General features: G+C 37.5%; 1 protein-coding gene across 1 annotated transcript in view; it reads left to right on the top strand.

Annotated features, from left to right (window-relative positions):
- The window catches only part of GSTCD (glutathione S-transferase C-terminal domain containing), a 124890-nt gene extending 116475 nt beyond the window's left edge, over positions 1-8415 (top strand). Inside the window, exons 11-12 of the mRNA XM_026017601.2 lie at positions 2399-2468; positions 5892-8415. Of these exons, the coding sequence (XP_025873386.1) occupies positions 2399-2468; positions 5892-6028 (207 nt within the window). The 3' untranslated portion in view covers positions 6029-8415. The remainder of the gene's footprint in view (positions 1-2398; positions 2469-5891) is intronic.
- The last annotated feature ends 4654 nt before the right edge of the window (positions 8416-13069 follow it).

Here is a 13069-nt window from a genome sequence, read left to right as displayed (position 1 = left end):
TTTTAGGTTTTGTCAGCTACTTAAAAATCTACCTACCCTACTTTGTTCTTACCATTGTTGGGCTTTTGTTGGTGGTTTACAATCCTTTAAAAATGTGAAGAATGTTTTTAACTTGAGAGCCATGTAAAGAGAAGTCATAGGCTGGATTTGGCCTGTAGGCCATAGTTTGCCAACCCCTGGTCTGGGACAAAAGCAGCACTTCTACTCATAAGACATGAAGAAACCAAGGGACCCACAAGAGAACTGTTTCTCAATGGTCATGAGAACATTGCATAGTTTTGAGGTGCCAATCTGAGCAAAATACTTTCCAGCTTTCTGAATATCCCCACTAATTGGTCAATAACATGACACAATGCAATCTAAAAAATGGTAACGATATTTGCCAGAAATATATGAATAATCCCACTAAAACTTGATAAATTAGTTTAGATTCTTAGTTCACTTCTTGCAGAGACTCACTAAAAATACAAAGTCTCATTTTACACGACAGCTCCCACCTTTCAAGATTTTTCCCTTCTCCATCCAACAGTCAAGTTAGTGGGGGACAGTGACCTCAAAATGTTCATTTCCACCACCTTGGCACATATATCTCCTTCACCTCTACTCTATAACCTTTAAACAGGTACCTCCAACTTTATCTCCCAACCATCACCCCCTTCCCACCCTCACCCTGCTCAGAGCATACACAGAGACCTATGGAGGGAAGACTGTTGATGCTTTCATCCAGAACCAGACTTTCCTGGTCTTTGACTAACAGATTTTAAGTTTCTATGTCTGCCCTTTCGTTGATGCCAGTTCATGGCTGCCAAACACAAGTTACTCATTGAACCTTTTTATTAGTATCCTATCTACTGGCCACTAAATTTTATAGTGAGCATTAATTACAGTGTTGCTGTTTTTTTAATGCATAAAAGCTGAGAGAGGAGTAACCCTTCAAAAAGAACTAACTTCACACAGTCACTTCAATTACCTTAAAAAAATGAAGGCCTCGGGCAGCCCGGGTGGCTCAGCAGTTTAGTGCGGCCTTTAGCCCAGGGCCTGATCCAGAGACCTGGGATCAAGTCCCACATCGGGTTCCCTGCATGGAGCCTGCTTCTCCCTCTGCCTGTGTCTCTGCCTCTCTCTCTCTCTCACCCTCTCTCTCTCTCTCTCTCTCTCTCTCTGTGTGTGTGTGTGTGTGTGTGTGTGTGTGTGTGTGTGTCTCATGAATAAATAAATAAAATCTTTAGGAAAAAAATGAAGGCCTCAAATTGAATGTACAAAAGACTAAGGGGAAAAATGAGGAATCGGAGTTCAACCCTTTGGCTGATCTGTCAGGTGAGATCACTTACACACTTGGACACTGCAGCTGTTCTGAATGAACAGCTGTCATGGGAGCATTGCAGTATCTCCACTCTGCCGATCACTCACCTTTGGTGGCTTGAGGATCTCAGAGTGCTGTGCAGACTCGTCAGCTCTCTGGCCCTATGAAGCCTTGTTCTTCTTGCATGAAAACAGTCTTTCCTAAAATTGTTAAGCAGAACAATAATTTTCCTCCCACTTCCTCAGGTCATCATTAAGGTTCCCCTTAAAGCAGAAGTAGATACACTTTAGCAGCCCCTTGGAGTAAGAGAAGAGTGAGTGAGCTGGCTTCCTCTCCTCTCAAGGGACAAAGAAGAGTTCAGAAAAGCATAGGAGTAGCCAGCACTATACTGCTCGGTATCCCAGAGGACTACGGAAGCCACAAATAATGGTGATCTTCTACAGTTCTTCCTCTTCCTCTGGTGGTAGAAAGAAAAGCCACTTACACTGTCTTCTTGGAGCCATGTTCCTGAGATTCAAATTTTATTAAAGGAAAAATATAAGTGAATTTTGGGTCTTTTAGTTTAACACATGGTACCAAATCACAAACTGTAACCATATTTTTACTAAAAGCAACAGAGAAAATGGCCCTGAGAATTTTCCTGGCATCTGTTCTTAAGAACTGCATCGAGAGAACTGAGCACCTGGGTAGCTCAGTGGTTGAATGTCTGCCTTTGGTTCAAGGCATGATCCCAGGGTTCTGGGATCAAGTCCTGCATCAGGCTCCCCAAAGGGAGCCTGCTTCTCCCAATGCCCATGTCTCTGCCTCTCTCTCTCTGTATCTCTCATAAATGAATGAATGAATGAATGAATGAATGAATGAAAATAAAGAATAGTCTATTTGAAGAGGAAGAGTTACTGAGGGTACCACTTTCTGAAAACTTGTTTCTTTCAGAAGTATTATTTGTGCAGTACATTATTCAATTAAACAATGTTGAACTCCAGGAAAATGAGGTTGTTTTATAATTTTTACAATTTTGAAGCAGAATATTAAAATAGAAAAAAATAAAAAATAAAAAAATAAAATAGACCCACATTCTATTGCTTTTTCTTTTAGGAACACATGATTCTGTGCAGATTTGCGGATCAGACAGCTGTCCAGCTTCCACCCCAACGAAGACTCATAGGTATGTGTTTTCACAGAGCAGCTGGTGAGTAGATTATGTACAATATGCCTTGGAATGAATGAACTGGCTCTATATGGGGAAAACTGGTCATTTATCAACAAGAAACTTAAGTATGTTTTTCCCAGAAAAGACAATCCATTTTGAAAACGGCTTTGTAGGTATGCGTATTTTATCCCATTTTTGTTAACATTAATACTTTTAAATTCATTTTCAGTATTTGTACATTGAGTAGAATTATGTGAAATCTCTTTCTTACTGTTATGAACAAACTGAAGGATCTACCAAAAGCCACAGAAAAAATATAAAGATGGAAAAATCAACTATGCATGCCAAAGTTAATTTGTCAAAATATGTACATGCATTTTTTCTTGGAAAAAAGTATACTTGTATATTATTAATCATAGACTAATTTATTCAACATCTGTAATAGTAAATATTACCTTAATTGGAAGGTCTGCAATAGCATTTTGTTTAAGTAATGAATTTATCCAAGACTTTGCTTTAGAAAAAGAAACCACATTTAGAAGGACAATAGCAGCTAACAGTTACTGCACATTTAGGCACTAAGCTAAATCCTCTTACCCATTATCTCAGTAAATTCTAATGAAAATACTAATGGGGTATGTATTATTACTTAGGACTGGGACAAAAGCTTGTCCAGGATCTTTCACCCAGTAAATGATGGAGCCACACTATGTACCCCTATTAGGCCAGACATGAGGCTCTTACCCACTTTGGCAATGCCTCCCAGTGATGGAGTCACATCACTGGAAGGCTAGGTTCCAAAATTAGGGTTTGAGAAGATTGAATGGAGTCAAAATAATCTTAAAAATTATTGAGAAAAGCCCCACATTGGAGGCCATCATAGTATATTGGAAAACAGATTGCCATTTCTTTGGCTGAGCACCAGGTATGATAATTAGCTCACATCCAGGGATTGTGTTGTATGAGGGGTAGTTATCTTCAAATTCTGAAGTCAGGGCAGCCCTAGTGGCGCAGCGGCTTAGCGCCATCCGCAGCCCAGGGTGTGATCCTGGAGACCCTGGATCGAGTCCCACGTCAGGCTTTCTGTATAGTGCCTGCTTCTCCCTCTGCCTGTGTCTCTGCCTCTCTCTCTCTCTCTGCATCTCTATGAATAAATAAATAAATTCTTAAAAAAAAACAAAAAACAAACTCTGAAGTCAAAGTCAGCATAGCAAGATACCTACAGAAAGACCTTTGAGACCTGAGGCTGAAGAATGAAGTGATTTCCTTCCATTTCTCACACTCTGGATCATAAACATATGAAAAACTCTTCCTCTCTCCTGAATGCAACCTCTCTCTCCTTTTCCACTCTTTTTTTTTTTTTTTTAAGATTTCATTCATTTATTCATGAGACACACAGAGATAGAGAGGCAGAGATACAGACAGAGGGAGAAGCAGGCTTCCTGCAAGGGGCCTGATGTGGGATTTGATCCCAGGACCCTGGGATCATGACCTGAGCCAAAGGCAGATGCTCAACCACTGAGCCACATAAGTGTGGCTCCCACTCTTTTTCTCTTCCTCCTCCCTTCTCCATTCCTAACACTTTGAGCTAGTTGAGTGTACATGTGAATGTTCAGGGAATGCTAGAAAGGAAGTCACTGGAGTTGAAGAGGAGGAGCCTTTGGCATGATCACTGGCATGAGGGGATAGAAAGTCACATTCAGAGTTATAGAGTCCTCCACATGTCAACATCTGTACTCTGCATGTGCCATACTTTGTTCTGTGAACATTTTAGGCATCTGCGGCCCCAAAAGGTAGACTACCAACAACTGAATTTCAGTTGTAAAGACACTTCTTTAACATGTGAAAACAGATTCCTTTACGTAATAGAAAAGGAAAAATTAACTGGACTGGGATCAAAGCCAAGGGTAAATGAGCTGCAGTGTAAACCTAGGGTGGGTACTGAAGGAATGCAGGGCATCTTTTCTGACAGAGAATGTTTCATTTTAAACTGAAGAGTAGATGGGGGTTGGGGAGCCTTTACAGATGTCTTAAAAGATGAATAGTATTTTAAGGGAAAAAAGGTATGTCCACCTCACAACTGTTGATGAAGGGGGGGGGCAGATTTCACCTAAATCGAATTTAAGACGTTTCTTTTTATATCATCTCTAATACTGTTCATCCTTTTTGGCATAGGAGCTTTTAAGGAAAAAGTATAAAATAAACATTTTAAATCTGAATGTCTCATTGCCAATTCTTACCTACTGATTTCACCTTCCACAGTTTTTCTGTGAGCATTCTGCCTTCCACAGAAGAGCTTCTCTGGGAACTTCTCTGGGTGGCTCAGTGGTTGAGCATCTGCCTTTGACCCAGGGCCTGATCCTGGGGTCCTGGGATGAGTCCCACATCAAGCTCCCCGCATGGAACCTCCTTCTCCCTCTGCCTATTTCCACCTTTCTCTGTGTCTCTCATGAATAAATAAAATCTTAAAAAAAAAGAAGAAGAAGAAGAAGAAGAAGAACTCTGTTTCAGTTATCTGGCTTCCCTTCTGCAGCTGTTCAATTTTAGCAGTTTCTGTAGACAAATAAATTACTTAAAAATAATGTTTAGTCATTATTATAATTAGGAGGGAAAATGGAATGAAGTTCGGCATAGCCTTTTGGAGGATGAAATTTGTATATTGAATTTAAAGAAATTGAATGTATAAGAGTAAACCATAGCTTGGAATATATTCAACCCCAAATCATTTTTATTTCCAGAGCTACCTTTAGCATAGAAATTTGCATTTGCCAAAGGAACACAAATTAGCTGCTTTGCTTGCCAGTCAGGTTTTCTCTTTTGTTTTCCAAAGATTACAAAGAAAATTGAATGCCACTGTTTTATAGGGGTGCAAATTGATTATATTATATGCAGTATTACACATCCATCTGAAATAACCAATGTACAGTTAAAATTTTTCTCAAATATTTTCCATTTCTCATTTTTCTTTGTCCTAAAAATTCCAGGTTCAGATGTAGTCTTTCAGATATCTCTTTGTTAGCACCATACTTTAAATATTATTAAAGATAGATGTTATTTTTCTCACAATATTACAGGTAATTCATAGGGAATGCAGATGCAAGGTCTTTGAATGTATTTTTAACCAAAGTGGGAAATAGGATCTGTAGTCTATATTTGAGATTTATTTATAAATACATTTTAAAAAGTTAGCATTCTCAAAAAAGAAAGTTAACACTCTTTAAATTATTAGCAGAAACAAATCAGTGAAATGTCATATGTAATTGTCTTTTATCCATGTTGATAGGGAATTAAGGTGACAGAGACTAAACAGACCTTGGGGGCAAACAGCAGTTTTCATATACTTGTAGCTTTTTGTCACTGTGTAGAACACCTTAGACAAATGGAAATTGTACTGTTTCTTGTAGGGTGTCTCATGGTACCATTGTACTGTAATTTCAGGAAAACAGTGCATGTGCCTCGTGGATCTGGATAGAGCAAGAGCTGCAGAAGAACATGGTTACTCCGTTCAAGTGATATCCATGGAGCCAGAGAGCTGCTCTCCCAAAAATAACATGATTGTGGGAGTCCCCATTTAGAAGGAGATACTCACATTTGATGTTTGGCCATCCGTCTTCATGATGAAAGCCCAATGGCATCTAGGAAGTTCTTGGCATAACTAGAAAACAGCATTAGCCATCTTGAACTTATTGTGCTCAGGAAGGAGAGCAGCAGGAAAATCACGAAAAAAAAAGGCTGCCTGCAAAGCATCACAAATGCTCTTGTAATGTCTGATTAAAGGGCCGCTGGCTTTCATAGTGAGAATCCCCTGAAGTCTCAGCTGCTGACAAAATAATCCTCACCAGTGGAGGTTCCATCACTGGAATAACAATTTCCTTCTCAGTTCACAGCGTTTCTGATCTTGCCAATTTGATGTTCAATTCAAAACGATGAATTGGAGCCTTTGTCATCATTGCAGCCTTTACAATCACTTAGGCATTCAAATGGAGACCAAAACTAGATTCAGTGGGGTTGGTTGTTTGGTTGTATTTTTAACAATTGTACTTTTTCTATAATTTTTAAAAATATCCAGTTAGGCAATTACAGTATGGTTAAATTTTTAAGCCAGGTTGAGTTAGACTTCCATTTCATTTCATATATTTCTTTAAATATGTGTCCTGTAAATTACCAAATGAGATCATCACTGGTTCAAACACTTTATATGAAGAACATTAAAATAACTGCAGGAAATTTCCTGTTAGGGGAGCATGTAATTTGGACATAACTTCTAATTAATCAGTAAATACATTAATTAATTCCAGTTTATGAATAATTATTGAGGATCCTTTATTTTCAAGACCCTGGGCTAGATTTTTCTAAGGATAGAAGGATAAGTTGCAAGAGACATGGTGCCTTGCCTATGGAATAATCATACAAAAGAAAAATTAATGAATTTAGTTCTATATGTCATAATATAATATATGGCCATGGGATTTGTTTTCCAGATATCAGTAATATATTTTAGTTACATTATTTTGGTAAAACCTATTGAATGTAGATTGGAAGTAGGAGGAGTACAGAGTTTGTAAGCTTATTTGACTATTTCTCCTTCTCACATTTCTCCTCATTCCACCAGCCAAAGTTTTTAAAGACATGTGACATGTCCTTTCTTACATGCTGCTACTTATTTAACTTGTACATGTCCTAAGTTATTCCATTTGAGATAAGATTTATTTCATTGATTTTGATGTTTTCAACCCCTGTAAGATACATATCATGAGGAAAAAGGAGTTTAATAAACAACTCTTTCATCATAGTGGGTTAAAATGTAGGAATAATTTATTCAGGGGAGAGGGCGTTGAATTCTTGTTTTCTGAGATAAAATTTAAGAAAAGAATTAAACATTAGCCCTTAGTATTTGTCATTTTTACTATAGACATACCATACTCTTTTATCCTGGACTTTCTTTTTTAAATGGAGGTATAATTTACAGACAGTAAAATAACAGGCTTTAACTGTTAAGTTTGAGAAGTTTTGACAAGTGTATATACTCCTGCAACTGCCACCAGAAAAGAGATATAGAATACTTCCACCAGCACAGAAAGTTCCCTCATGTCCCTTTCTAATTAACTTCACCTACGCCAAAGGCAGAAATCTCTGATTTTTATCACCCTCCATTTTTTCTGCCTATTTTAGTCCTTCATATACATGAAGTCATTTAGTATGTAGTCTTTTGTGTCTGGCTTCTTATGCCCAACATAGTATTTTTTGAGAAATATCCACATTGTTACATGTATCAGTAGTTTCTTCCTATTCTTAAGTAACATTCTACTATATAAATTTATCAAAATGTATTTATTCATTCTCCAATTGGTATTTATTTAGATTATTTCCACTGTGAAGATATTACAAATAAGACCTATAAATATTCTTGTCCAAGTCTTTCTGTGGACATATGTTTTCATTTCTCTTTGGTAAATACCTACTAGTAGAATTTCTGGCTTGCTGAATAAATGAATGTCAATTACCAAACAATTTCCAAAGTGGTATACCATTTTATATTCCCACCAGCAATGTATAAAAATTCTAGTTCTTCACTCCACCCTCACAACATTTGATACTGTCAGTCTTTTTTTATTTTAACCATTCTGGTGGACATTAAATGGTACCTCCCAGGGGCTTTAATTTTCATTTTTCAGATGACTAGTGATATTAAGAATCATTTGTAAAGTGAACGTTCAAGTCTTTTACTCATTTTTAAAATTAGGTTTTTTGTAGTTTTTTTAATTGTTGGTTTATAAGAGTCCTTTATATATTCTGGTTAAGAGTTCTTTGTCAGATATATGTATTAAGAATATTTTTCCCAGTCTGTGGCTTACCTACTCACTTTTATAATGAATGTTTTAATTTTCAGGAAGCCTAATTTATCTGTTTTTGCTGGTCAATATTTTCTGTATCCTCTATAATAAAATTTTATCCACCCTGAGGTTATGAAGATTTTTCCTGTTTTCCTACAGAAACTATGGTTTTAGCTTTTTACATTTAGGTCTATAGTCCATCTTAAATCAATAATTCACATAGAGTAGGTAACTTTTGAAGAATATGCATTTATTTTGGCACCATTTATTTAAAACCTTTTTCTCTTCCTATTGAATTGACTTGGCACCTCACTTGAAAATTAATTGATGTATATATAAGTCTTTAAGGTCTCTAGCATTAATTTGTTTGATTACTGTAGGTTTATAGTGTCTTGAAATTAGGTGATCTTCCAATTTTATTTTTCATTTTCTAGATTGTTTTAACTGTTCTAGATCCATTGTATTTCCATATAAATATTTATTTTTATTTGTATTTATTAATTTAAGAGAGAGAATGAGCGAGAGAGAGAGAGAGCACATAAGCAGGGGTGGAGGGAGAGTAAGAAACAGACTCCTCCTCTGAGCAGGGAGCCTGATGCGGTGCTCGACTCCAGGACCCTGGGTCTTGACCTGGACTGAAGGCAGACGCTTAACCAACTGAGCCACCACATAAATTTTTTAATTAGCTTATCAAATTTCTTTTTTTTAAAGATTTTATTTATTTATTCATGATATATATATGGGTGAGGGGGAGCAGAGACACAGACAGAGGGAGAAGGAGAAGCAGGGTCCATGCAGGGAGCCCAACGTGGGACTCGATCCCAACACTCCAAGATCAAGCCCTGGGCTAAAGGCAGGCGCTGAACCACCGAGCCACCCAGGGATCCCCTCAATTTTCTTTAAAAAAAAAATAGCCTGCTGGTATTTTTAGTATTGTCTGGAATCTTTAGATCAATTTAGGGAAAATGAACATATTAGCAATATCAAGTCTTAAAATCCACAAACATAATATATCTTTCCACATATTTAGGTCTTTAATTATTCTCAGTAAAATTTTCTGATTTTCAGTATAGATGTTTTCTTTTATTTATTATTTGTTAGTTTTGATACTGTTACCTTAAGTTTTTGCATGTTGTTCCCACAATTCAGAATAGCCTCCTCTTATCCCTCCCATTAACTTAAGCTCATTCATCCTTCTGCTCTTAGACTGACCTCCTAAAGAAAAACTTTCCTAACTTCCCTGGAATTAGGTACCTCTTAACAGATTGTGCACTATCCAGAAGAGTGTTCTGTAATCCACCTCAGGTGACTCAAAGCACCCTCGCCCCCCAAAAAAGCCCATATGATAAGGATCCAGAATTTAAAAAGTGACCCCTTGTTCTCAGGCATGGAATTCTCCAGCTGTGATGAATGTGGCTAGTCATGGATATGGGTGTTAATGATTGCCCTCAGGACACAATTTTTCTGTGTAAATCCTTTCCAAGGCTACTTAGCCAGGGCAAATAAAAGAGGTTGGATGCAAGCAGCAGGAAGGTTGTTGCAATGACAATAATCCCAGCAAGTGACCTGGTTTCACCCCTGCACTTATCTGTCAAAAGCAAAGCTGCTCCTCACTGATCTCTCAACCCCACAGTTGTAAGATTAGAAGCCAGAGATCATCTTTCAAGCCTGGCTCAGAGATAGAGAGGTATAATTATTAATGACTAAACAATTTTATCTTATTTAGGGAGACATTTCAGTCATATTAGAAATCAAAATATTTTCAGAGCACACATGCAAAATAGCATGTGAATAAGAATAATTGAACATTCAACCTCATTCTCAAGATTTTGGCTACAGGTGTTATCCACTCCATGGTTCAAGAAAATCACCATTAATTGAACTTCCACATACACCTGTTTTTCCAGTGGCTTTCATAATAAAATTAGAGATATGTTCCTGTGGAAGTGATATAATTAAATCATTAAAAGGAAGCCATACTTTTTTAAGTCACAATTTTTAAAAAACAGATTCTCAATGCAAAGTATTTAGGCATTTTCAAAAGATTTTTTTATACACCAGAAATACATGTCTGTTGAAGAAAACTAGATGATGTGGCTAAACAAAAAGGAAAAAAAAATTTAAGTTGCTGTTAATACTGCGTTTTATATCTTCCTAACTTTTTCTATAAACACAGGCACACACAGAGAGAGACTAATTTAACAAACACTAATATAATATTTAATATTTGCTAAGCTTTCCTCTAAGTCCTTTGTAAATAACTCATTTTCAATCCTCATAATGACTCAAAAACTAGATACCATTAGTCATCTCATTTTATAGAAACTAAGGCCAATGTTTCATAGTAAGAGCAGACCCAATCTGAACTAAGCTAGTAGTTGGCAGAGTTTATATTCTATTTCAGGCTCCTTAGCAATCCTATTGGGATTGGCTGAGATATACTATAGTAAAAAATCTCTCTGCCTTCTGAAGTTCTACACAAGAAAGATGTATGTTTCATTCATACTACATACCCACCCATGTCAAATATGACTCTGACACATTATCTTCACACCTGACCAAGAAGCTTCTATTAGGAGGATAGCTGGTCTCCTGGAAAAGGAAAATAGACACGGCAAAGTATCAGCTAGCTAGTAAAGAGTCTTTTTTTTTTTAAGATTTTATTTATTCATGAAAGACACACACAGAGAGAGGCAGAGACACAGACAGAGGGAGAAGCAGGCTCCATGCAGGGAGCCTGATGTAGGACTCGATCCAGGGACTCCAGGATCATGCCCTGGGCCGAAGACAGATGCTCAACCACTGAGTCACCCAGGTATCCCACTACTAAAGATTATGCTCAAATATGATCTACTTTACTTCCCCATTTTGCTGAGTAAACTACATAGCCCCTTCTGAGTTTAACAGAGTGGGGATGAAAACCCTTGGAGAGAGGTTGCAGATAGTTGCAAACAGCAATGTAATGTACCACCAACAATGTAGTTGAAGGAGGAAGACAAGAGGAGGAAGGGGAAAAAGGGAACAGAAAAAGGCCATTGCATCCCCAGTTCAGAAATGGAGATTCTGAACACAATTGACTTGGAGTAGGGCATTGTATTGAATTCATCAAGGAGGGAAGGCATATGCCATAACATTTCTTGTCCTTGCTCTGTGGATCCCTCACACTGACTATTGGAAATGAATTTTCCAGAAAAACATGAAGGGAGTTATTTTCTATCATTGTACAAGAATGGAGAAACTTTTATACTAAAGCTGTTTGGAAAGATAGAAAGAGATGGAGTACTTCCAAATTCGTTCTATGAGGCCAGCATCACCTTAATTCCAAAACCAGACAAAGACCCCACCAAAAAGGAGAATTTCAGACCAATATCCCTGATGAACATGGCTGCAAAAATTCTCAACAAGATACTAGCCAATAGGATCCAACAATACATTAAGAAAACTATTCATCATGACCAAGTAGGATTTATCCCCGGGACACAAGGCTGGTTCAACACTCATAAAACAATGTGATTCATCATATCAGCAAGAGAAAAACCAAGAACCATAGGATCCTCTCATTAGATGCAGAGAAAGCATTTGACAAAATACAGCATCCATTCCTGATCAAAACTCTTCAGAGTGTAGGGATAGAGGGAACATTCCTCGATATCTTAAAGCCATCTACGAAAAGCCCACAGCAAATATAATTCTCAATGGGGAAGCACTGGGAGCCTTTCCCCTAAGATCAGGAACAAGACGGGGATGTCCACTCTCACCACTGCTATTCAACATAGTACTGGAAGTCCTCGCCTCAGCAATCAGACAACAAAAAGACATTAAAGGCATTCAAATTGGCAAAGAAGAAGTCAAACTCTCCCTCTTCGCCAATGACATGATACTCTACATAGAAAACCCAAAAGCCTCCACCCCAAGATTGCTAGAACTCATACAGCAATTTGGTACCATGGCAGGATACAAAATCAATGCCCAGAAATCAGTGGCATTTCTATACACTAACAATGAGACTGAAGAAAGAGAAATTAAGGAGTCAATCCCATTTACAATTGCACCCAAAAGCATAAGATACCTAGGAATAAACCTAACCAAAGAGGTAAAGGATTTATACCCTAAAAACTATAGAACACTTCTGAAAGAAATTGAGGAAGACACAAAGAGATAGGAAAATATTCCATGCTCATGGATTGGAAGAATTAATATTGTGAAAATGTCAATGCTACCCAGGGCAATGTACACATTTAATGCAATCCCTATCAAAATACCATGGACTTTCTTCAGAGAGTTAGAACAAATTATTTTAAGATTTGTGTGGAATCAGAAAAGACCCCGAATAGCCAGGGGAATTTTAAAAAAGAAAACCATATCTGGGGGCATCACAATACCAGATTTCAGGTTGGACTACAAAGCTGTGGTCATCAAGACAGTGTGGTACTGGCACAGAAACAGACACATAGATCAATGGAACAGAATAGAGAACCCAGAAGTGGACCCTCAACTTTATGGACAACTAATATTCGATAAAGGAGGAAAGACTATCCATTGGAAGAAAGACAGTCTCTTCAATAAATGGTGCTGGGAAAATTGGACATCCACATGCAGAAGAATGAAACTAGACCACTCTCTTGCACCATACACAAAGATAAACTCAAAATGGATGAAAGATCTAAATGTGAGACAAGATTCCATCAAAATCCTAGAGGAGAACACAGGCAACACCCTTTTTGAACTTGGCCACAGTAACTTCTTGCAAGATACATCCATGAAGGCAAAAGAAACAAAAGC

This window comes from Vulpes vulpes, chromosome 4 (genome assembly GCF_048418805.1).
Source record: "Vulpes vulpes isolate BD-2025 chromosome 4, VulVul3, whole genome shotgun sequence".
In the NCBI taxonomy this organism is placed as follows: Eukaryota; Metazoa; Chordata; class Mammalia; order Carnivora; family Canidae; genus Vulpes; species Vulpes vulpes.
This window is presented reverse-complemented; position numbering and strand designations above follow the sequence as displayed.